At 46.0% G+C, this 26701-nt stretch overlaps 1 protein-coding gene across 1 annotated transcript in view; it reads left to right on the top strand.

The window, feature by feature from the left end:
• Positions 1 to 10994: 10994 nt before the first annotated feature.
• T265_10271 (hypothetical protein) overlaps positions 10995 to 26701 on the top strand; it is a gene marked incomplete at both ends in the record, with an annotated part of 57974 nt that continues 42267 nt past the window's right edge. The window contains 6 exons of the mRNA XM_009176591.1: positions 10995 to 12094; positions 14068 to 14241; positions 15702 to 15883; positions 18626 to 18931; positions 24191 to 24320; positions 25494 to 25648. Coding sequence (XP_009174855.1) covers positions 11083 to 12094; positions 14068 to 14241; positions 15702 to 15883; positions 18626 to 18931; positions 24191 to 24320; positions 25494 to 25648 — 1959 coding nt within the window. The remainder of the gene's footprint in view (positions 12095 to 14067; positions 14242 to 15701; positions 15884 to 18625; positions 18932 to 24190; positions 24321 to 25493; positions 25649 to 26701) is intronic.

Genomic DNA, 26701 nt, shown 5'->3' with positions numbered 1-26701 from the left:
CATGTATATGCAGCAATTGTGCTGGCACCGGAGATATTGGGTTAACAAGACTTTACCTCCTCACTTCTCTCCACTGGCTACTAGTCCCAGTCCCCAGCTGGACATATCGTGTTGGTTGTGAAGAACACAAAGCGTATGTGCCGGCTAATGTTGTTAACATTCACCCAAGAACTGTAGAAAAAAATTCAAAAGTCAGTGATCAACGTTCCTCCTAGCGGCAATTCACAGTGGAACGTAGAAAGTTTCGTAAGTCCAGCAATTCTCTCACACAACGCTCTACTAACTGAGTTCCTATTCCTTCATTCACTTCTTTGAGCTTTGGTACAAATTTGATCGCATGGATATGGATGCTCAGTGGGGTAAAACTATCATTGCCTGATGCTCTAGCCCGACTCAGGGCTAGGAAACGATGCCGAAGCCGCAGCTACATAAATATCAAAAGTTACGCAACAGAACCTTCAGAATATATGATGTGATTTCAGCATAGCTTTGGTGCACTAGTAAAGAGATGAAAATATCATAATTATGAGAGAAGACAATGGCAAATACTCCAGGTTATATTTCCTACTCACAAGGTTGCTGAGAACCCTGGGTTATATGCCGAATTGGAGAGGCTCTTGGGAAGACAATGGCAAATACTCGGGGTTATATTTCCACAAAGGACCCTACTCACAAGGTTGCTGAGAACCCAGGGTTATATGCCGAATTGGAGAGGCTCTTGACAACTGAAGCCTTATCCTCTTTGTTGTTTGGTGTGATAAATTGCCAGGGGTGGGAAACCATACAAAATTTGGACTGCGTCGTTTATACGAGGATGGTTTTGTAGATGCACCTACGATTTCGCGGCCTACCTGACAGGTGACAAACTTGTAGGTTGTGCGAACTGTCCAATGATCTTTTGAGACCAGCGCCTCTTATCAGTGAAGCACCACAGAATATGTAGCGTGATGGTTTCAGCAAATCATTGGACTAATTAAGCGACCCACGCTGAGTTTGGGGGACTTGTATGAGTTTTCTGGTATAATCTGGAGCTAGAATCTCCCGAAGGAAAATGGGGTTTCTCTTGAAGCACGTTCCCTTTTTGTTAGGAGATTCTGGAAGAACTGCTGATAATATTCCACACGTACTGTAGATAACTGAACATTTTAGTGGGCTTGTCAAAAACTATTTCAAGCCTGTTGAGTAAATGAGGACACGGGAGGATGTCTCTAAAGTGTTTCCATTGAACTACCGTTCAAACAGGACTAGAACAATGGATGAGTGAGGCAGTTATCGAGCCAAGCTTAAATAAGATCGTTTGGGGCTGCAGCTTTGTTTTTGCTGAACAAAACGCGTTGGCTGTCCGCGGGAAACAATTGACGCAAAAATATTGGGGAGCGTCTTCTTGTATAAACTCTACGGAGTTTCTTTAACAAGCCTGAAATAACCCGGGACTCTTTAGCCAATGCTTCTGGGCTTATGCAGTCACACACTACTTGCAAAAATTGTACAAAACAGAGACTGTTTTTTGAGGTCATGAAGAATCAGAGAAATAATCATCTTTAACGCTTCGCTAAGGCGGCTGCCATTCGGCGCTATAGAAAATTTTTAACCAATTGGAATTAATGACTAGTCCTGCTCTGGCTTGGTAAAGCCAGCAATAAGGCACATCCGCAGCCCTTATACTTTTGTCCAGTCCCATGCAGGGTCTTACGATTTTCGGTGGTGGCAACGTTTCCACAGGCCTGCTTGTTTGTCCGTTGGACTATCCGATTTTCGTCTTGGTTTTCAATACGTAGGCAGCCGACAACGGAGGCGGTCTGTCAAGTTATAGTGATGACTGGCCTCAGGATATTTCCCAATTTCCAATTTCCGATTTTCTACTCGGGCCGGAGGTGTAAGCGTATCATGGAAATAAAGCAGAAAACAACACAATACTGATCAGGGCGGCAGTTTTCCTGCTCCGGAATTTGACTATCCATTTCACACATGACCACAGCACTCTGCTAAAATCCCTTCTGAAAAATACTTTCGGCAACTTCCTGAGTGCTCAGCGCAGACAATCATTTCGTTTCAAATTGGTTCAAACTACGGCATATTACTCCGTTTGCTACCATGACCAACCATCGTTCTCTGTTAAGCTGTTTTTTTCCGCTTGGTTTTTTGAATTATTTAACCCATTCTGGCCTACGAGATGCCGTGTTCCCCTTGTACTCACCTCTGTGGTCTGTGTTGAGAGAGAGTTTCAGAAAAGTATACATGATTTTCGCTAGCAGATCGGGGTAAGTAGAGCAGCGTATACCCCCGACGGGTCAATTTGCCGAAATCGCACTCCAAAAATTTGGGCAAGATAAGAGGAATAAGCGCTGAGGACATCTCTAGAGGAAAATACACTGACGTAGATGTTCAGCTGTGCGGCAAGTGCTTTGTACGCCCAGGAAAGGAGCCCAAATTCAATGGACACCTACGCGCTTGAAAGGAAGCAGGACCTCTGGTACTGAGCGACGGAGTCTCGTGAATGCCTCAGGAAATTTCAGCCACTAATGGTTCTTTCGAGAGCCCGGATGGTAACCATTGATTTAGAAATTTAAGAATTACGCGGCAAAGCCTCTGTCTTCAGCTCGCGCAGGGCGGTTCCTAGAGATCCAACACAGTGATGCGGATTGCTGCTGCACAATGCCCTTAGCTGCAAAACATTTACAGGTGGAGTAAAACTTTTGTGCCGGAATGTTGCATTTTGTTGCGCGCGTGCTCAAGCTTAGAAAATCTCAATCTATACCCATAATTTTACAGCCCAGCAAATTTCACCTTTCACTGATACAATCACACCTCTGGCGGAAAAGTCTGATGGAACAATTTCCGGGCGTCCCTGAGACCCTGTAATGCCCAAATAAGGCTCAAAAACTTTGGACTGGCACTCTTAATTCAATTACCTGATTACTTTAGTCCATCGGGGACACGTGATAGCATTCCAAATTTTAATTCCATTGTGCGAATAATGGGCGCCGATGCACACCGTCATGCGAGTGAACATTCAACGACCATCGAGGCTTAGAGGAAGGCCGCGATCCTGCGTATCAGTCTTTCACTCCGTGAATCATTCATCAAAACAACCGAAACCAAAACGTATACCAAAATTAGCAGACAAAGTGGTTGTTTTTCAGAAAACAAATAGGATAGCTAGCGCTCTCATTGGATGTGCACCGCACTGTATTGAAGCTTCGGCAAGGCTGCGACTACGGACGACCTGGCTGTCCGTTAGAAGCAATGTGAGAAATTGGCTGCGGATGAAGTCCTCGCAACCCCCCTCAACTGGTTGCCATATATCTATCTTCGCATCCTACTACTTGGATTATTCCTCTGCATGCAATGTTGTATTAAAAAGGACGTTGCTTGGGATAGTCTGCTATGGTCGCGAAGTAATATTGCTACAACTGTTCGGATAGACCGTTCTGGGAAGCTTACACAGGATTATATGGCAGTCTTCCTGATGAAAAGGGAACTGCCTAGGTGCATGCCCTCGATCACGATTGGTTCATACGTTGACCAATCAGAACTGCATACCTTGGTCGCTGGCCGATTCGGGACGTATTCATCCGATCGACGNGCGATCCTGCGTATCAGTCTTTCACTCCGTGAATCATTCATCAAAACAACCGAAACCAAAACGTATACCAAAATTAGCAGACAAAGTGGTTGTTTTTCAGAAAACAAATAGGATAGCGCTCCTCGTCATTGGATGTGCACCGCACTGTATTGAAGCTTCGGCAAGGCTGCGACTACGGACGACCTGGCTGTCCGTTAGAAGCAATGTGAGAAATTGGCTGCGGATGAAGTCCTCGCAACCCCCCTCAACTGGTTGCCATATATCTATCTTCGCATCCTACTACTTGGATTATTCCTCTGCATGCAATGTTGTATTAAAAAGGACGTTGCTTGGGATAGTCTGCTATGGTCGCGAAGTAATATTGCTACAACTGTTCGGATAGACCGTTCTGGGAAGCTTACACAGGATTATATGGCAGTCTTCCTGATGAAAAGGGAACTGCCTAGGTGCATGCCCTCGATCACGATTGGTTCATACGTTGACCAATCAGAACTGCATACCTTGGTCGCTGGCCGATTCGGGACGTATTCATCCGATCGACGTGATTTTCAGCAATTCCGAGCAACTCGCTTACGGTGAGCATGATTTTCCCCTGCACATGAGGCGTCATCGAAAATAATGGGACCTCAAGACAATTTTATATCGAGAGGACCCATCGGAAAACCACCACAAGGCCATCACCGTGGGCCAACAATGCATATTCCAATTTATAATTTGGCTGTAGTAAAACGCGAAAAATTGCAGATGTACATGCATTTTATTATCAAGCCAAATTTAGATAAATGGGAAGTCCCACCGTATGAAATTCCAAGTTGCACAAATGCACGGGAAAAGCACCGTTGTTTTGCTAGAACCCTTATTCCATCGGATCGTAACGCTTAAAACCACATACCGCCCTTGATTCATTGCCAAAGACACCGATGGTAACTCGCGTTCTGATGCGGATGTCCGAGCTCAACTGCTGTCATCGAAAAAAAACAAGCGGACGGAATGAATCCCAATGGACTTAGCCTAGACAGGAAGCAGTCGTGGCGGAGCTAACGGCTGTCACCGAAAAAAAAACAAGCGGACGGAATGAATCCCAATGGACTTAGCCTAGACAGGGAACAGTCGTGCTGAAGGTGTTTGGTACACCGTTTGTTGTTTGATACCCCGAATCACTCAGTTATTCTGAGAAAGCGAGGTGTCACAACAATTTCGAGGGGCTGTCAATGGTTGTTTATGCAATTCACTTGATTGGCTCTGCAGTTGTTGGAACGGATGTATGTGGGTCAGGGCACAAAAGTCCGAAAAAAGCTGCAAGATGGGCGTATCCGAGCGGTGCTCATCGTTTAGAAGACCATATCAAAGCTTTTGAGCAATCTGAATATACAATCCTTCACTCTCGGCCCGGCAGGTCACTCGGAGACCGGGGATGCCATGAACAGTCACTCAGCTGAAAAGGAGGCTTCGAGAGTGTAACTTTTATGTCTCATATTTCCAGATGATCTAGATGTGTCTACTGATCTGACAACCCATACCTTTACCTTCTCTGGAGCAGACTATCGTGTAAATATGACGGTAGATTGTTGACTGTTTAAGGCTTTTACTGGGGCGCCACCAACCAGGCAGTGATACATTTCAATGTTATTGGACAAAATTAAGTCCACCGGAGCGTCTTCTTGGTCACCAGAGATGCGCAAGCAGAAGCGAGAAGAAATCAGTGGAGAGGCCAGTACAACGACCAAACCCGGATCCTGATTCCTCGTTTCAAAGAGACAACCAACCTACTTTGAAAATCAACAGCAACCATCGTGTCTCCATGTCATCCTAGCCAAGGCATTGGAACTCATTGATGGAGTAGGCATGCTATCACCGATTGCCGCGAAAGTCCAATCTATCATGCCTATCATACAACACACCCGGCATTCATGAGAGTTGGGCCATACTTTCATAGGAAACCTATGTCGAATTTGATGATGTCAGGCCTGCCGAACAAACGGGTCTCTCACCAAGGCTGACAGTCTTGAGTCATGAAGATAATGAGCAGCAATAATACACTGCCTATATGTCTACTAAAAAAAGCTCCATTGTATATATATCTTTCCCTGGTTGGCCCGGCAATCAGGAAAGTCACCGCGGCAACGACCGGTTTTGGGAAGACCTTATACACTGAATATGGACCTGCAATTAGTGAAGCTACGACACAGGTTCAAAAGTCATTATCATCATCATTGTTGACCTGATGCTTTACTGCCGTACAATCGTACGGTTCATCTAATTTTACTTAAAATCCCATAGTGAAAAGAAGAGAAAAACAGTGAATAGGGGGGGGGTCCTAGTGCTAGCCTATGTCAAGCATTCTGAGGTGCCTACACCTCCAACCGCTCAATAAGACAATATGGAAAGGAACTGACACGATGAATGCCACTAACATAGATTAGCCGCCATTTCTTGCAACGTCTCCAAGCAAGCACAGGTGGGGTCACGGGGACCCCATTCTGGAAGGCGTACGACAGAAACACTCAAACTCTTTGTGATCTCTTTCACGCCTTTCTGTCCACCCCGCGGTTTGCGCTATCCTGAAGGAGGCACGGAGAACAACACTCGTCTCGGTAGACGGTATCTCGGCACACGTAGCATATTGTAGTTCGTGGTGCTGGATGTTTTCTCCGATTGAAGTACCTGTCGCACAAACAAATATCCATCTTCTAATCACCTCGTTACTAAGACTCTGACGCCATCCAAAACCAGCTACGCTTCTGAGACATCATTGGTAAAAAATCTGAAGACAGCCCTCATCATCTGTCCACAGATGCCGTCTCGCACCCATACAACAACACAGCCCTTACTATGGTCTGGTGCACGCGACCCTTAAGATTTAGTGAGGTGCCTTTTTGACCCCACAAGTGACGCAAATTGGCAAACGTGATTAGGGTCTTTAAGGTTTTTGCACTGACCTCAGAAGACACTTCCGTCAGAGCTAATACAACTTCCGAGTTATGTAAAAATTTTCACAACCTCCAGTGATTCCTCTTAAATTGTAAGGGATATGTGCGGCGACTGCACATTCTAAAGCACGACCTTTCACTTTGAAGGTGCAAGGCGCATGCCAAAAGATGGTATGATGGTGGTCAGTCTATTCAACAGGGCTTGTGCTTCGCTTTGGTTTTCAAAGATGAGGACAATATCATCTGTGTACTCCAGATTGACAAGGCTCTCACCAGTAACAATCTGAACAACGGAATTTTGAAGGCCTTCCAGCGTTCGCCTCGTTAGTTTATCAAAGATGGAGTTGAACAAGAATGGAGAGAGTGGGTATTCTTGTCTGACACCACTTTTTGCAGGGAAACTTCTGGAGAGCTGGATTCTGGATTGGAGGTAGCAGGTGACCGGCTGAATTGCTGTTCGGAGTACTGTACTCACTAGTCCAAACGTTCTGCTGTGCTACATATCAGGAATCCATTTTGGTCCTTAATTATTTCGCTGATAAGAGGTTTCCGAGGACCAGTCGAACGAATCAGGTGGAACAGCTTGCGGACGTTTCCGTCATCCTTTGCATTTCCCATTTCTTCGGCCTTTCGGGTCCTTCAAGCTTCTCGGGCTGCACAGATACTCACTTTCGCCTGGCGTCCGATGAGGCGTCAGGTGGAGGTATGATTTTGGCCATGATGAATTTGTCGCCAAGTCTTTGACAAAGACACGGGCCTGTCAGAGATCCGATGTTTGGATGAGGTTGGCTTGGTTGTACCGCAAACAGACGTTCCGACTTTGAGTAGCGCTTTGGATACCTTTTCCCAGTAGCCGCTTATATCCGACGTTGTGCCGTCCGGCAGGCGTTCGAAGAGCTGGTTCTGATAATTTCGGTTCACTTCCGAGTCCATAGCTTCTCAATGACTAAACGAGGTTTGTTCGTTTCGCGTACACCTGAAAAGCGCAATGAGAAACAGCAACGTACAAGTGCATGGTCGGAGTCCACGCTGGTGTTCCAGAAGAAGCGGCGGGCGGTGACCAACCCTCGCCACCGATAACTGACGGCGATGTGGTTTATTTGGATTCGGGGCCGGTTTGTTGGTGGACACCAGGTTGTCAAGAGATTCCGCTGTCTCGGAAATTCATACTTCAAAGAAAGAGTCTGTGATCTGCACACATCTAAAGTAAGTGATCCCCGTTGTCCGTGCGCCTCGTGTCCAGTTCAAGACTCTCACCCAATTGGGCCTCAGCAACGCTTAATCTACCTACCGGGACGTTCATGTGACCGGTATCCACAACGATATCTGAGATTTTAGCTCGCTGTAGTAGGACACCTAGGACACCTACGTCATATAACCTGTACTTGACAGATTCAGAACTGCGGTCAGTTGGGGTGTAGGCAGACACAATAAACAAGATGCGATGAGCCTCACTTCCTCTAGATTCTCTCACCAAACGAACCGCACAGAGGCGACTATCAACGGGCATCCAGTCAATCCGGGACGCTTCTGCTCAGTCGCTCAATACAATACCCACCCAGCATATCCAGTTTCAGCGGCCTGTGTATCACCAGAAGTGCGTAGCCGGAACCTGGAAGAGAATGAAGGAGCAGTCAGTTCGATAACAGTACTTGCATCCTGCATCCTTGTTTCTGACAGACAACATACATCAATGCAGGGGGAATCCAGCGTACGAGCAAGAGCCACCTGTTGACCTGTTTCCTTCAGTATTCGAACATTAAAGGCTTTCGGGGTTTGAAAACAGACTTCGAAGTATTTGGGGTTGTGACGTAGCTCGAACGTACCGAAGCTGCAGCTAAGTGTGATGCAGGGCGAGCAAAGCGGTCAGTCCTAGTGCTGGGACTTGCGGAGAAAGTATTCAAATTTTGGTGAGGGTGCGTGGAAGAAGGAAAGCGTGAAAGTATACGAAGGGAGGCGTCATCAGTAGCATGTTTTCGCTTACCCGCTCTGCTGTATGCAGGAAGTAGGGCGACCCGGCTGGTGGAACTATCCGACGGCCGATGTGGAATAAGAGTATTGTTGGTTGTAAATGTCACGATTGTACGAGGTCTGGGATACCACCAGGGGGAAGACGATTAGGGTCCCCAACCAAAGCCTTTGGTTCAAAAGCCTAGCCGCAAGGCAGCGGTGTTGGACCGGAAATGCAAGTACATCACCATTTTTTAGGAACATGTCGCGACACATGTTCCAACCCCCAACCTGGTTACCAGGAGACTGTGTTCGTCAAAGCTCTACTCATTGACCAACCTAGTATGAGAGATTTTGAGTGTCGCGCAGACAACCCCAGTGTAGCTCAACGGGTCACTATGGCACACAAACGGCCACACCATGGTAAAGTCCAGTCTCTCCGTAATCAGAGTTTGCAACATAACTTTTAGGGCTGATGCATGAATTCCGTACAGCCAGAACGGTGACTTATATTGAAAGCCTTAACTTGAAAGGAAGAGAAATGAGGGGATGATGGATGAATTTGACGCTATGATGTCACAGCATTCTAAGGTGCCCACACTTCCAGGCTTGAACTCAAACCATCTGGAAAGAACGATACTGAAATGGACTAGCCGTCAGTTTGTAATGTTTCCCGGCCCGGGGGGAGGGGTCCCAGCGAGTCCATATTAGAAGGCGGACCGCATCAAAAACATTTAAACTTTCTGCAACCTCACATCTTCCAAACAAACGTCTTTTACCTTACCGACCTGCGTTTTTCTAATTTGAACCAGACAACCGTACGGCAGAGCATCGATGATTTACTTGGATCCAGTCCAATAAGTCGCTTCTGGCCCTGGGCAACGATGGATCAGTGTTGAGCACTGCGGCTATGCTGTCAATGATAACTGTTTCAGTCCTTCAACCGGGTGCAGCTCCCAAGCCATAGATGCCATCATTCACTGCGCTAAGATTATCGAACACCTGGAAAGTAAAATGCGAAGCCCGTCTCCGCGGTTTGAGGAGCTTGACCGAGGTGGGAGGCTTATGTGCGTCGACAAAGAGGCAAAGCAAAGTTTCAGTACGGGGCGGCTGTTTCTCACTTTGATAGAAGCTGAATTATGGGTCAGATCTTTTGATCTTCGTGATGGATTATTTTGGTTTACTTCGCTGGACGGTGGTTCATACACGGAACAACATTCAATGATTAGGGAGTGGATGCATCAAGTGTATCGGTTGAAGGGTTGGGATGGGGAACGCAATTTTCTGGTTTCCTAGGCCGAACCAGGCCTTTATGATACACTTCACTTGAAACCTTCAGCCGAAAAGTCGGGCGAACAAGTCGACAGGTAGTACGCTTTTCCTGGAGATGCTGCCCGGAGTCAGTGGCTCGATAGTCTGACCCGTTTGGCAGCGGGGTACTGGCCCTGCATGGGTCACAGAGAGTGATAAATGTTCACGAATCTTGATTCGTCTGAAGGCGCATCTGGCTCTTATTGGGTGGTAGATTATAAAAATTCGTCGTCCGAGTTAACGTACAAATCGAACCACGAATGCTTCATCGAGAATTTTTAAAATCGCATGCGCATGAGAAAGGGTGAGAGAAGACAATGGTGATCCGCTGTAGTTTGCGTACATGTGTTTGTTGAATATTAGGGTCGGTATTTCAACTTGGGGGGCCATAAAGGTCTTTTGGTTGTTACTTTTCCGGACAACGGTCTTAACAACCCAACATCTGGCTCAGACACGTGAATTTAACTTGCAGGAAACATATGAAGGCTCTGGGTGCTCGAATATCCGTATCTCGGGAACAGTATTCGGGTTTGGTCCGAACATCTGCTGAATAAATTAGAGCTACACCATATGGTTCGTGAGAAAAGCAGCATGCTCCACAGACTGCCGGTTGGGTCAAAAGACTATCTCACTCAACCAACACACTCAGGGCGGAAACAACCAAAGTGGCATTCTGATTTTGCATAGCATCGCGTAGAACTTGATCTGCAACTCAATTGCGTTGGCGATCGTCAACTCGGATGGAGACCGCAGAACGGAGCACATAACTGGCTCGTGACCTCGGTAGACCTCATCCGTTCGCACATTCAGTGGCATTCGTGCACTAAAGCTACCGGTTCCACCGGACTGGCCAGGTAAAGTAAGTAGGCCATCACAATCAGTGTATATCTATCTTATCCTAATTTCATCTGTTGCCGATGGACGAATCTCCAACAGATAGAACACAGCTTTTAGCTGAATAACTGAACTACACTACTGAGTGTCTTTTGAGCTGCCAAGTCCAACTGCGTCTGCATTTGGACTATTTAGCCACCTTTTTATACATTCAGCTTGGTGTTCATTTTGCCGTTGTTTTGAAGGTGATGCGCTTAGACATTCACGGTGAATGTTGTGAATTATTGTGTCTGCTCGTATTTCCCTCCCAATTTCTAACATATTATCGGTTTATTTTTCAGAGCTTATCTTCCCTCCCATTTCTAACATATCGGTTTATTTTTCAGAGCTTATCCAACTTTGTCATTTTTGAACAGTCTGTTCGCTAACCATCGGACCGGCGGACCCTAAGTAACCCCTCGACTGTCTGTTATGCACCGATTCTTCGTCGTCTTGGGGAAAAATTATCGATTGTTTTGGCGTGGATGGATACAAACACTTTTTGTCTGCATCCTCCCGATTTTGCTATCCTGTACCTTGATATTTCTTCGGAATCAGTCCACAAGAAAAATTGTACCGTCAGCGATTCACTGGAGGGATTTCCATCTAGATGATTTGCCTCTGCCCCCTCCGAAATCGGCCGATTTATGGACGCTTGCCTACGCACCGAACACATCACTGTGTAATGAAATTATCGCGACGTTTGCTCCAGGGTTGTCGCTAGTTCCCCTAGGCTTTCCTTCGGAGGATCTGTTGTTGGATTTTATACGCACGGCTGATCCACGTGTTGAAAGTACACTGGGAGCTGTATTGTTTGACGAATCTTCACATTTACTGAACATGTCCTACACAATAAGGTTGAGAAACGGTGTAGAGTGGTCGACTTCTTCGCTTTATCCCAAGTTCGCTGAGGGCAAACCTCGGACCTTCGAACGCTATGGTTCGCCTCCTGATTACTATCCTTCTGGTTTCCTATCTCTCCAGCTGGCGATTGATCGTTCTATAACCAGGTTGCTGTGTGGTAATGATGAGCCGGGAGCGTTCGTAGACGTCAATCTCAAACGAATGCCGTATCCACCGTATCTAGATGACGGTTTTATTCCGGTCATTCAACGGCAGCTAGCATTTGTTATTGTCCTCGGTTTCATGTTCCCTGTGTTACACGCGGTTCGTTCGGTTTTGACTGAGAAACAAAGGCGCATCAAAGAGACATTAAAAATGCTTGGCGTGAGCAACGGAACCTATTGGTGCTCTTGGTTTCTCGCCTATTTGTCTCTGTTTATGGTTGTGTGTGTTGCTCTTACGGCGGTGCTGTGTGTTAATTTCTCCTCCAATGGACCGTTGTTGACTTCTTCCAACCCGTTTTTGATATTCATGTTGCTCTTCATCTACGCCTATAGCCTGCTCACATTCGGGTTTGCCGTATGTAGCCTATTCAATTCACGTAAGTTTTATTTTTTTGCAGCTGCCTTGTTTGGGATCTAATCATGCAGCAGATTTCGGTATCGTCGTGCAAATGTTAAGTATAGATAGCTTAGTATACAAGGAAGGTTTTCATAGTTCTCATAGGACTTGTTGAAGTTTGACCATTTCCCATCGAATGGTTTATCATATTTTGGCTTCGGGTCGGTGTAACCCGCCTTGAATAGACAGTGTTCTTGTTATGCATACGAGGCCACGAACGGAGTTGTCGCAGGTGTTTTTGCGGGCATCTATAGATGTAGTTCATACTCCTATGGTGTTGTCACTGGATGGTTTTCAACTTTCATTTTATTGGAAATGAAGGCTACAGGGATCTCCTATTTCATGCCTTAATATCATTTCGTCACACCCTATATTGAACCGGCGCAGCTAACGTTGGGGCCGACATAGCCACTGCATAAAAATGCGACCGTTTGTGATCACAGACCGTATTCAAATACCATTATTATGGTGGGTTTGAAAGAGTATCACAGATTTCCTTCCAAAGCCAATGTAGTCTTTGGATGCGGTAATAAACCGGAAATATGATAGTGTTAAAACCACAAACCGCGACCGATTGTCGTTCTTCCAAGATACAGGAAACGCGTACACGGTTGGAAACTAGCTGTTCTCTGTTTTACCACAAAGTGATTCTGTTACCACAAAAATATCATGTCACCCTAACTCCATCTCTATGATTACACTGTCACGACGCGTCTAGACGAACGAACTAAGTGTGTTTCATGATGTTGTCCCCAAATCGTAGGAATTGATTGTCAGCTGCTTTCTGGATTACGTGTTTTTTGTTAATTTTGATAAAAATGATGGCCTTTGCAGTTGACATTCCGTATTTCAGGTTGCTAGAGGATAATTTTCGAAGGTTGTTTGCAAATCGCTAACCGAAACAAAACACAACTCTGTCGCAGTCTTGCAGACATCATCAACAGTGATCTTTCAGGTCAAAGTAAATACTTGCAGCATGGATGTGGCAGTCAAGATGTTGCCAGATTACGACTGCCCTGGAGCTCCAAGACGTCGGTTTCTAGCAGTTCTTAGAAATGTGAACGCTTTCCGCACGAAATCCAATTATTACCAATTTGAGGGGGAATATACGGAACCCGCACGCTCACTTTGTGTATGCTATGCGTAATGGTTGTCACTGCAAACAAATAACAATGGGCGAGCAAATTGTTCTCGGTGTCATCCTCAGGTCAGGTTACGCAAGTTGAAGTGGAATTGAAGCTGAGCATGATTTTCGTTAGGAACTGTTCACTACACAAATCAAGTTAGGAGTAATCTGCCAGATACAACTGTCACCAGTTAGCGGATATTACGTCGAATAAAAACCAATACAATGTCAAAGCTGAATTTTTCAAACATGCATTACAGCGATGTATCCATACAGGTTGTATTCGGAAGCGAAAGGCACCAGGACGTCATCTTGGGTATGAAATACCTCATCTCATGCTGAGAAAATCACAAACTCGTTGGTTTTCCTCCTGTCATTCTCGCTCGATTGTATTTCAGGCTTGTGTGCGTACTTAACTGTGTGCATCGACGGTATCGTGGAGTTATGCGATGGATCACGTGCTACTGAATATACAATTCAGGTCACAACATTGCTGCAGGCGTTTCTTGTGTTGATTTTGAGACAAGGCGAAGCACACATGTACTGTTCCTCCGAAAGACTGCACAAACAGTAAAGCACTGTGTTGCACTTGGAAAGGTACACACCTTCCTGTATGACGACGTTCTTCGCCTCTCAACACAGCAGTGCACTGATGTGGTTACCCTGCTTGATGATGAAACGTGTGCGCTAGAATTCCTCAACTCAGCGAACCAACCTTAACTACTCACACTGTCCTCAATAGCAAATAACGGTACCGTAGTTTGCACGCTTAGTCCATCTTCGTAACGTTATTTCAAATTTATATTGTCGTTTTCTCTCCACTCTAGCTCATACGGGAACGGCAATCTGTTGTGCTGTACTGATTGCGATCTGCTTGCCAAGTGCTGTATTAGATGAGCACTACGAGGAGCTGAATTTGGCGACCAAGGTGATCTGTTCCTTCCTACCCAGCGTTGGAATGGGGTTCGTATGTCTCCTCATTGGTCAATTTGAAGGAATCGGTAAGTCATGTTATTCGCCTGGGTTGTTCTTCATGGCTTTCATGTGATTTGTAGCTGGTCACCAAGGTAGAGGCTCTGTTCATCACTTTAAATTCGGCAGATTGCTCACTCTGTTGGTGGCCAGTAGGATTACATGCTCAGGGGAGATTTCAGCCCGCCATACTGCATTAAATAATGTGTGTTTGTCACAGACGGGCATTGTAACTGGAGAGGGAGTGCTTGTTATACTCAAACGATTGATTTCCCTATCTAGTGCCAGCACACATTGTTACCTTGTCTGCTGTATGGTTTAGCAACCTTCGTGTAGCAAACAAGGTAACAATGTGTGCTGGCACTAGGCAAGAAAATTAGTCGTTTCAGTTCGATTGTATGCTTTACAAACCTTTGTTGAGTTCGATATAACTTGGTGGTTGGGGCACGAATTTACTGTCCGTGGTTCGAAGCCAACCTTGGCATCTCGACTATCGCTGTCTAGGCTGTCTAGGCACGATACTGACAAGTTGCCCAAGCCTGGACAGAAGTTGTCGAGATGTAGGGGTAGGGTTCGAATCACTTGTCTAGGCTGTTTAGGGACGATAACTCAGCCCTGTTGCTTACTTTGGGATGCACCCAGCGGTCACCCAGCTGATACTCCACCCGAACGAAGCACGATACTGACAAGTTGCCCAAGCCTGGACAGAAGTTGTCGAGATGTAGGGGTAGGGTTCGAATCACGGAACTCTAAGTCCGTAAGCTCGTACCTCAACCACTGAGTTGTCTCAAGCATTGCAGCTATGCATCGAACGGATGCCACAGCCAAACGGTTATTATTCTTGTATTGTATTAGAAGGCTCTGTTATCGAGTGGCGTTTTATGGAAGAGGCCTGTATTTTTATGGCTGGTTGCACAAACTGATTTCCAGACATATTAACTTGGCACCCGGGAAACTTTCCTCTCTTTCAATCGTCAGTCAAAAAGTCGCGGTATTTCTTTGTTTCTTGAATGACTTCAAGATTTATTGATCCAGTGATATTATTTAGCCGTGTAACCATGTTCTGTCTCAATAACTTTTACATACAAATTGCCTTCTTGCCTATCTGTCTGTCAGTCTGTTCTGCTCACCATGAATGACCCGATTAGTCTCTGGTCGAATTTTCAGACGTTTGTGCGTCGCCGAATTCCCAGTCGCTGCGCCTTCAAAACAACTTGTAACACGCTTTTGTCGGTCTGCTGAAGAAAAATGAAGAAAATGTTTGGCACATTGAACTCGACGTCCAGCTTTTTGCGTATGAATAAATGTTAGTTGTTCTTTCTTAGAGATTGCGAGCTATTGGCCCCTATGCAGCTCACCAGACTTCAACAAAAGGATAGCATCCCTGGGAGATTCGATCAACTTTTGAGAGTGATAACACTCTCGGTAGCTGAGTGCATGCCTCTCTTTTTCTTCGCTCCGAACCAATGCCTCTTTCCATCCCATGCAGGCGTCGGAGTACAGTTCTCCAACCTATTCACACCAGCCAATCCAGGCGACAATCTGTCGCTGCACATTCTCTGGATGGTCTTGCTTGTCCAGGGCAAACTATTTATGCTCATCGCTCTATATGTGGATGCTGTCTGGCCTGGAACATACGGTGTTCCCAAACCTTGGCACTTCCCCTTCACAGTAAGTATTGTTTTGGTCACGTTTTACCGACTGCATTAGATCATACCGTTGTTGGGTTATCGTCCTGTTCACCATCTGGGATGCTTTCCTTGGTAATGTTTCACCTAATCCTTTTTTCTGTTGGACGAAACGTTTTTTTCTGGTATTTGTAACTTGTTTTACTTGTTCTGCTCACCACCTGCAGATCGTGAGTAATCTGTCCACATGGACTTTCCTTAGGGAGTTGTCACGCCATAGGGTCGGTCAAAAGCGAATCACTTGACATGAAATGCGTGACTGAAGGACGGTTGCGCCTCATCCTTCATAAGTGCGGGTTATTCGTATAGCTGACCAGCCACTTATGGCCGGACAGTATACTAACCCGTTCAGCTGTAGCACCCTTTCGGTGCCTAGCTGCCATGCCACCCGAAGGAAGCACGAGGGCTGGGATACTGCCAGATCGCCCAAGCCTAGACAGGGGAAGTCGAGAGGCAGAGATCGGGTTCAAACCACGGATGGTTCTGATACAACGGTTGTCGAACAACTGAAGAAGCCTCAATTCCCCTGGTCGAACAGACCAACTGTCACAGCCATACAACTAACCGGCCTGATACACGCCCTTGGAGATACAGAGGCATACCGCTTTGACGACATAGGTCTTTGAAATTAAACGCGACCCTAGCTGCCGCGCCGCACGAAAGAGTCACGAGGGATACTGTCAGGTTGCCCAAACCTAGACAGGGAAGTCGAGAGGCAGAGGTCGGGTTCGAACCACGGACCTTCCGGTCAGTAAATTCGCGCTCTAACCACTTGAGCCGTCTCGCCCCAGTATACTGCTTGGCTGTCAACCGGGATGTCGAAGATTCGAATTCCCTTTGAGCTTCATGGGGATTCCCTTCAAGGCTGACACAGGTGTCCAGTGTTTCCCGGTCTTCCAGCATAGATTAGTCTCACTTTTTATCATGGATTTTCAGTCGTCTGTCTGTCATCTTGCTTTCACTTCAACGTCTGACAGTACGTCGATCAAATGCTTATTTCGATGACGTATGACTCACTGCATCAATTGAATTTGTTAGTTCGAATCCTTTCCAAGTGATAGGCGTCCCTTGGTCAACAGTGTCACAGGGGGGCTCATCATTCAGTAGATCACCGTTATTCGTCCAAAACTTGCTTTCTGTGTCGTATTTGATGGACGAGTTTGTTGACGTATAAGTTCATTGGGCATAATACTCTCGCACAAGTATTTGTGGCTTGTACTCGAACGCCTGCCTGGAAATGCTCGTTTAAAGTTGATTCAGTCCGATTTCTTCTGCTTCCTATGCGATACTGGCGTAATCCATCACTGTCATGCCGCACTTTCTACTGATCTTGAGACTTCTTATCAAGGCACTGTTAACATGATATTTGATGGTCGCATTATAATCTGGTAATCAAATGGCATTGTTTTCCTCAGTTTGACGAGTGTCGGGATGTTAATGATCGGAAAGTGGAATGAACGGTCCTCAATTTACTTCTTTACATTTAGCATTTACACAGATCCTAATCAGTTAGGGTTAGATCTACTCTGAGTGCCGCGCTAGCCTTAGAGCATTGTCAGGAGCGAGATGGCCCAAGTGGTTAGAGCGCGAATTTACTGACCGGAAGGTCTGTGGTTCGAACCGGACTTCCGCCTCTCGACTTCCCCTGTCTAGGCTTGGGCAACCTGGCAGTATCCCAGCCCTCGTGCTTCCTTCGGGTGGCATGGCAGTTGGGCACCGAAAGTGTGCTACAGCTGAACGGACGAGAGCATTGTCACGCGTCATCCCCTAATGCCTGCCTAGATAGCCATTCTTCATTTCTGTTGAGTAACATGTGCTCTTATGGTCTAGATTAAAGGTGAGATGCGAGTTTCAGCCACTCACCTCGGATAATCAAACTGCCTACTTAATTCAAAAGAAACTTGCGAAGTATGCACGGAAACCTATTCAGTCCACACTGCCTTACATTAGTGAAGGCAACACGAAAATTAGATCTGGAATCTGATGTGGTGGCTAGCTCGCAAGTTCACCACGATGACGGAAAGTATTATGATTGTGGGCACCAGACATATTTCTTTATAGTTCCTACGAGGCTGTTCTCTAGGGGGGAGTACAGAAGTCCCATGCCGTCATTTTCCTCCCTCGAAAAGGGTTCCTCCGCGTAAAACAGTATGTTTCTTCTTCCTTTTCAAATGATGGGGAACCAAAACAACCGCAAGATTCTCAGGTTTCTCACATACTTCCGATTCGAATTGCTGGCCTGAGAATGCACCACAGATTGTTTGAAGGTACCACAAGTAGTTGTTTTGAGACGGCAACCCATCCGTCGCGGCAGTGTTATCTCAACAAGTCTGTTCCGTTTTTTGCTTGCTGGTACGTCTGGTTTCGAACATCTTGTGGATGTGTTGGCTCGGTAGATATGCACAAATTTACGCATCCGCTTTGTTCCAACCATCGACGCCGTTAATCTGGCACAAAATTCAATCTGTTACTTGTCAGATACTCTCATTTGCGTACTAGTTTGGTTTTAACGAAAGACTCGACTGAATCCAGCCGAATCTCTCGTTTGTGACGGGAGCTCGGGAACTGTGCCCACCTGATGAGCCCCAAAAACGAGCGAAGCCGGTCGTGTGCTGTCGAAGGGTTTCTGGCAACATTATGAGTAGTGTGTCACGTCTAGTTGATCTGTTGCTCTTTTACTTTGTCTAAAGACCTGAAATGAGTGATATTTTGTTGACTCCGTCAGTGTCTGTGCAGACGCAAACCCACCGTTTCAATTACGCTGGATCCCGATGCGGACAATGAACCTGATCTGGCTGACATCACTTTGGGGCGCCATCCACTTTCTGGGCACTCGGTCGTTGAACAAGGTGATGCTGTTGGGAAGACGGAGGCGGAGAATACGCTTCCAAGTGAAACACACATTTCACCCGACTCTTGCGGTCCAACCCCGTCGACATCTGCCTGTCCTCGTCCCTGTTACGATGAGGATTATATTGAAGCTGAACCAGTTGGACTTCCCATTGGTATTGCACTAAAGCGTATTCGTAAGGTGGGTGAAACTAGAGCCTTGTCATGACCCACTGGCGACTCTCAATTTCTGTATTTTCTGATTTGAAGGCATTCGTCTTTCGGATATGTGTGAAGTAGTGGACATGAAAAACCCAGGTACTGTTTAACTGCACAGTTAGTACGCACCATCCAGGTTTGAAAGGGGCTCATAGTTGTTCGCCTATAACCACTCATCTGCGTTCGAATTCACATGTTTAGTCGAATGTACCGATTTCACGAAACTCTGAGTTTAGTGACGCAGTAGTGCTCTCTCTCTCTCTCGCAGGGGCGAATATGATCGGAAGGGGGCTTCGCCCCTTGGGCTTAAGCATCTCAATCAGCTGTTTAGTCTCACAGATGATACATACAGATAAGAACCTCTATTTAGTGGAGAACGTAGAACACGGTTCGGCCCCCTTCGTTTCGCTTCTGGTGTTTTGAATATGTTTTGAATATTTCCACTTCTAGAAGCATACCCTATTGTGGCCGCGTTGCAATCTTCTGAACGTTGGAACTGTGATGCGTTGAAGTCGGCAATATTATGACCGGCTCATCGTTGTCGGTGCTCCTTTCGTAGTGTTCCCCTCACGCTAGTTCCATGAAATGTGAAGGGTCTTCTCGCAGTACATGCATTATAAAGTTGAAAATCTACTAATGACTGCTTGCTATTCAAGCGTTAGACCCACTTAGTCTTATGCTAGTTCCATGAAATGTGAATGGTCTTCTCGCAGGACATGCATTATAAAGCTGAAAACCTACTAATGATTGCTTGCTATTCAAGCGTTAGACCCACTTAAAGCACTTCTGAGTCTCAGTTGGCGTTGACCTCAGCAGTACTAGGGTTACCGAGTTTTAGTCATTTCGCTAAAGCCGCACCTAAAAATACCCACACATGTTGGATTGTCCCGAGCTTTCCGGACCCATACACTGGCATCGAACGATTGAAACTAACGAAGGAAGTGTGCAAAACCATTTCATCTGCATGGCTGAAGAGCTGCTACCAGCTGGACAATGAATCCGCGACAGGACTTGCGTCTGGTAGTCCATTTTTACGAACCGGATGATTCCTGCATCTGATGGCTGCAAGTGAGGTGTGCCTGAACAGGTGATGTAATGAGTTTGCATCTTTCCAACATAACGTTGGAAAAGTGTGACACTCAACAGTTTTCCTGTTTGGCTTAGTTCGAACAGTGATAGAAATTTCTGAGTAGTGGTCATAGGGTTACTGTTCGGTGGCCTCAGTACATTTCGTTACGCCTGTGATTGTTTGCACACCGTTCGCCCGCTAGTGGTGTGCCGGATGTGCTGGTGTGCACATTAGCTCTGCATTCTTGTGGTAACGTCGTCCAACTTGGCGGAGTTGCTTGACGTGACAACAAATCGTTTGTTTTGTCTCGATAACTATGTCACAGTGGATCATTCTGAGATGTCCTGGCTCGCTGAGCATATTGGGACATTTGGTTAGACTCTTCTTGTTAGTCACACCACTGCCAATCATCCTCTTTGCCCGTATGACGCACTGCATGCTTTAAGGACGTCCACATCCACGGCACAATCTACCATTATTTTGACATGACAGCCGCACCACTGTAATTCGGTTCTACTTCTTGTGACCTACTTGGCGTGTTGACATCGTTCTTGTCAGCATGAGTGCATTATCTCATTGCAAGCTGTTTGTTTTTCTGCAAACCATCTATCACAGCTTACTGGATCAATCAGGTCAGTGACATGGTGTGATTTCGTGCTGAGCCGTCAACTCTGTCCACACAACGATTTCTGTCTCGCTGACAAGTTGCATGTGATAATAACACTTAGACCAAGGATGAGCATGGAGTTGGAAACTGTTAGCTTGCGACTTGAACTTTGTTGAGTTCCCGCAATATCTAAGGGTTAACTTTGAAGTTCAACTCTGTAATTCCAATCAGTTCATAGTGATTTCAGTGGAACGAACAGACTTCATAGGAAGTCGGTTGGCGGATACAGAGTTCCAGATCATCTGCTTTGAGGGATAATTTGTGGGAGCACCCATAAGATTTACAGTGCATGCGAATTGGGAACTCAGGGGATTGATTCGCTCTTGAGGATTTGCCCTTGAGCAGGGTTGCTGTATATCGTTCTTGCGCACCAGCCTGACAGTGTTGTTTCAAGCTGCTTTCTGGGGCCATCTTGAGCAGACGTTTTTTTACTGGAATCACATTGTAATTTAAAGTAAAAAAATGTTTCATCTGCGGAATATACTGAAACGATATCTTCATCGGATAGGACTTCATGGATAAAACTATTTTCCAGTTCACTGAAGCAGACCATCGAATCTGTTCCCCCTCGATGTAAATACTGAAGTCATTAAAGTACAAAAAAGATATGCTTATTTTCCATTATCTGGTCACTCGAAATCGGTCTAAGAATAATGAATATCTGGTGCGCTTTCGTCATCTAACCATCAGACCCGTTTTTAGTAGTGGTGCTTTTAGTTGCACGGATTTGTAAGTAGAGCCGTCTCACCTTATTGCAGACTTATGCACTGCTCACCAAGGACGCACCCAGGCTACTCGACCACTGGTGTGCAAGTGAGGGTGGGTCGCATCTCAGAACGAGATTTGAACTGATTTCCCGCATAGACCTCTTCACTGAAGACCTGCCTCGGTCTTGCCGAGCCAGGCTGCGTGCTTTTACATGGAGTACATCTCAGTGCGTCTTTTATGATTCTCGATTGACCGTTACCTCCGGGAAAGCCATAGGAATTACGATGTAGTGACGATGAGGAACGTTTGGAGAAAGAACAGAAAAGATTGAAAGAGGCCATACTGTCAGCTTTTGAGAGCCTTTGCACAAATAGCCAGAATCATCGGGCTTATCAGACAACGTTCAACTTCGACGCGGTAGATATAGAAATTCTCCTGAGCAGTCGTGCAAGTGTCGGTTGACAATGGAAAACGAAGTCACTTACCAAACTGGAAAGTCCAGAGCACGGAGGTGGCCTTTATCTGTAAAGGACGGTGTGTGTTCTGCGGTAGTCCGATTCATGGATCATGGATATGGGCTTTCCGGGCAAAAGACGTACAAAGACTATCTGTTCTGCTAATAATCGCTATCTTTTCTCTAAACCCTAACTTGGGTATGGTAGGATCGTCAGATCCGCACTGCTGGATGGTTTTGGTGGAAACAATTCGCCCGCGATGTACGAGTCAGTCGCTTTCTACAGACTACCATGGTGAGGACACGTATTTCGTGTCTCAAGGATCATCTAATCGAGCGGATTTTTTCCCTCGTTGATGCGCTGAATAAAAACAACCAAAAACCGGTCTGCCGGTAGTATGTCAGCGAAGTATGAAAGTATTAGCCTGCAAACTCCTTCGAGCTGGCGACTGAAGTCTTCCCGAGTGGAATCCCGAGACAAGGTATGGCAATGACCGGACATCATAGGTAGAAAGGCTACGGTGAGACCGGACAATATCTCATCTGGCGGGATGTTCAAATGCAGCGAAACACCTGCACGAAACCCTAGTGTAGCATCTAGATGGTTGAGCCATTTGAAATGGAATATGAAGACTGAGCATCGTGAACCGTTTCGACCAGCAAGAGGAGGTACCGAAAGTAGCAAAAATGCGTACTTGCTCGGGATTTATGTTGTTATCCTGGTGATATTACCATTCCAGTTGCCTTTGTCCTAGTTGCGAGTTTCTCGAGCATCTAGATTGTCATTTATTTTTTTGAAGAGCATGGTCACAAGCATAAAAAGTGAATGCAACCGACGAATGCGAAAGGGTGATAGGAGAATATGAGATAAAGGAGAGAAACGACTCATTTGAATTCATGCCACCACCAGTTGCATTCAGATGAGATGAATCCCAACGTATGTAAAAATGTTGGTATGGAAACACGCGTCTAAAGACCAATAACCGAAGAAAGGACAAGCAATGTTTAATGGTCTTCAAGGCGCGGTAAGCGCTAGCACAATCAAGACTAGCACATTAGGAACAAAGTTTCCGTCATACCGGGTCTGGTGTGAGATTAAATGGCGAAAATGTACACTCAACGCCGTTGCCATGCATAAAAGTGTCATAAGTACGCAGAGAGCCCACAACGGCAAGCAAACATAAGTCACTGACTGTGACCTTAGGAAGTCCCAGTTCAATAACAACCTTGGCGGATTGAGGAAACCAGACCCCTCGTATCTTGGAAGTTGTATTAGTTTTGATTGTAGTGTGACAGATGAGGTCAATGCACGAATCTGCAAGGCGCGGGCCGCGTTTGCTAATTTGAGACACCTGTAGCGTCAGAATGGTTTATTACTGAATCTGAAGGGACGTGTGTATCATGCTACAGTACGGGCTGTTTTGTTGTATGGCTGTGAGACTTGGCCTATTCGAGCAGCGGACCTGAGACGTCTTCAGGTGTTCGATAATCGTTGTCTCAGAACCATAGCTCGTGTGGGCTGGTGTCAGCGAATCCGTAACGAGGCAGTTAGAAAGCGTGTTTTCGGTTGTGCGACGAGTACTTCCATTGAAGAATGTGTCCAGCACCAGAATCTGCGTTGGTTGGGACATGTGTTGAGTATGCCTAGCCATCGTTTGCCGAAGAGAGTGCTGTTTTCCATGCCCAATTCAGGGTGGCGTAAACAGAGGTGGCCAACCCTTGACTTGGCAGAGGAGTATGAAGAGTATGAGATCACGAAACGCTTGGGTGCTGTCGGTGCTACTCGCTTTCCATGATGGGGACCGCGTGATTCTCACTGTGCCTGGTTGGAGACATTACAAGATATGGCTGCCAACCGATGTCAGTGGCGTTCTTGTTGTCAGTTTCTATCCAGATCACCTGAGTGAGTGCCTGGAGGTATAGGCACCTCGGAATGATTGTGGTAAGCTAGCAATAAGTCCCTTCCTCGTCCACCTTTACTCTTTTTTACAATAAGGCTTTCAAATAAGTCATGGTTGTACGGCAGTGAAGCATCGGTGTTGAACACTGATGTCATGCTGTCGATGATGATGATGATGATGACCCCTCGATAAGAGATGATCATCGGTTTGTGGACCAAAAAGTCGACATCACATCCATCTACTTGCTCGTTTGAACAGATTGACACCAAAATCACCTTGCGATCTCTTTTGGGGTTTGTGATTGTTCGATAGGACCTTGATCCTTAACCTGCCTGTAGTTGCACAAAATTCCGATATATTATTCTACATGTTAGTCATAGTGACTGTCATAGCTTTTCCGTGGCTTTAATTGCAACGAATTATTTGTCCCGTCCATTTTCTAGGTTTATCGGTCGAAAAACACAACCACAGTTGCCGTATCCGGATTGACAATGAATGTGTTCCAGGGACAGATCACTGTGTTGCTAGGACACAACGGAGCTGGAAAGACTACCACATTGTCTATATTGACCGGTTAGTTGACGGCTTTTCTTTCGTTAAAGCTGGGCACTAATCTATATCATACTGGTAAAGTTTAATTCCAGCAAAACAGTAAGAGCATTAAGCCACAGTTTTCACATGGTATCAGAGGTACTTCGCAAAATATAGGCTGCCCAGTGACCATGTTTTCCACTCGAAAGCGTCTTCTCCTCGGATTCTTTTTCATGGCTTTAGCAATTCTTCTACAGTTTTGTAATTTGTCGATTCAATGTAATAATTCTTTTGCGAGCCGCCTAGCTAACCATGTACACATCGCCTCGCCGGGAATGTAGAGTGAAAATTTGAAAATATAATTGTTCAGCTGTAGCACCCTTTCGGTGCCTAGCTGCCATACCACTCGAAGGAAGCACGAGGGCTGGGATACTGCCAAGTTGTGGAAGCCTAGACAGAGGAAGTCGAGAGGCAGAGGTCAGGTACGAACCACGGACCTTTCGGTTAGTAAATTCGCGCTCTAACCACTTGGTCCATCTCGCTTGAGAGAGGCGTACTCAGGTATCGTGATATCTCCCTAACTGTGACCGTATGCCGACTCATCAGAGCAAGGCTTTTCGCTACAGCACTGATAGATGGGGTTGTCTTACACATCTGGTTTGCAATTCTACTATGGGTACCTATTCCAAGTGCTAATTGACCTTTGGCCGGGAAATTTGGGTTGGAGTGATTTATTTCGGTTGTTCGTACAGTTGAGAGTGAAGTAATCCTTCACTGCGTGGGCAGGGTGTTTGTGCTATGTTTGGGACAAAAATGAGGTTGAACAGAGTCGTCCTGCCATCATTCCTTCGTTCTTTCTCCGCCGACAATTTTCAGCTAGACTCACACTTGGTGGGGACTACTGGGTTTTGATAGTCTCTCTCGCCTGACAAACTACTAATCTTTCTGGTACCGTTTTTCGGGCTACCCTAGTTGTCTTGTTTTTCACAGATTGTTGCACCCCATATTCTGGATCGGCATTGTTGAAAACAGTTGATTGGTATGCCACTTTACACGCTACATCACCGGTATCGCGGCCTATCAGGTTGTAAACTCGACTAACACATGTCTGTGTCAGCTTCTAATGCGCCTCTCTAATCGGGAAGTTCCCGACTAGTTGAGCTTATTGCTCATTTCTCATTAGTGCTTTGCCCACTGCCTTCATTTTTTCGGTAGGCCTCTATCCACCGACTAGTGGAACGGCATTCGTCAGCGGACATGACATTCGAACCGATATAGAAGGGGTTCGGCAGCATTTGGGCTTCTGTCCTCAACATGATGTCTACTTCAAAACGCTCACCGTCGAGGAGCACCTGCAACTGGTTGCCCGTGTAAGTAATGACAAATACAGTTGATATTCATGTTCCTTTTAGATATTGTTAGAATTTATTATGGTTTGGGTTCGTTGTGTTAAGTCCGCTTCGCTTTAGGCAAGTGAGGAATATGAGGGAATTTATCGTCGTCCACTTTTGTTTAGGCTAGTTACCTTAAGGATCCGATATGCTGCATGCAACCATCCAGGCACTGCAAATGAACACTGAAATGATGCTGCATTCGCACTGCAGCTGTACATCTTTACTTCAGGCTTCGTACGCGTTGCGGCTTGAAGCTCTCCATGCAATGCAGGTTGTGTTAAGTCCGCTTCGCTTTAGGCAAGTGAGGAATATGTGGGAATTTTTCGTCGTCCACTTTTGTTTAGGCTAGTTACTTTAAGGATCCGATATGCTGCATGTAACCATCCAGGCACTGCAAATGAACACTGAAATGATACTGCATTCGCACTTCAGCTGTACATCTTTACTTCAGGCTTCATACGCGTTGCGGCCTGAAGCTATCCATGCAATGCATTCAGCGACAAAGTTCGTGCGTTTTTTGATTGAACTCTTCTTCCAGTGATGAATATCCTCGGCTGAATGAAGTATCAAGCAGGTTTTCAGTGTAGCAGACCAACTTTTCAACAGGTCATTAGAACGTTCGTATCAACTACTCTGAGTCTGTACCAACGCATCTTCCTGTTTGCGAGGAACCGATCCGAGCCACTGTGGTCTGGGCTGTTGTAGGTACACAGAATCGCTCGCGCAGCATCCAGTGCAACTCTACGGCTGGGTGAGGTCTTACTGTGGTCTGAGTCAGATGGCTACAGCTATTTACAGGATATAATCGGACGCCCCAGCTTAACTGGAGCCCTCTGATTCGATATTGTGCTCCACAGCGCCTCATGACAGAGACCCATGTGTTTTTGAATCTCCATAGGTGTCTTACAATTCGCTACAGCATGCATATATTATCAGTGCATCTCCTACGAGGACAGAAACCTGCTTGCTTAGGACGGATGTGTGAGATTTTTAGTTTCACAGCTGCTTGGCAGAAGCGGTCGGGCTGTC

Source organism: Opisthorchis viverrini (assembly GCF_000715545.1).
Source record: "Opisthorchis viverrini unplaced genomic scaffold opera_v5_352, whole genome shotgun sequence".
NCBI lineage: Eukaryota > Metazoa > Platyhelminthes > Trematoda > Opisthorchiida > Opisthorchiidae > Opisthorchis > Opisthorchis viverrini.
The sequence above is the reverse complement of the archived record's forward strand: the minus strand, read 5'-3'. Positions and strand labels throughout refer to the sequence as shown.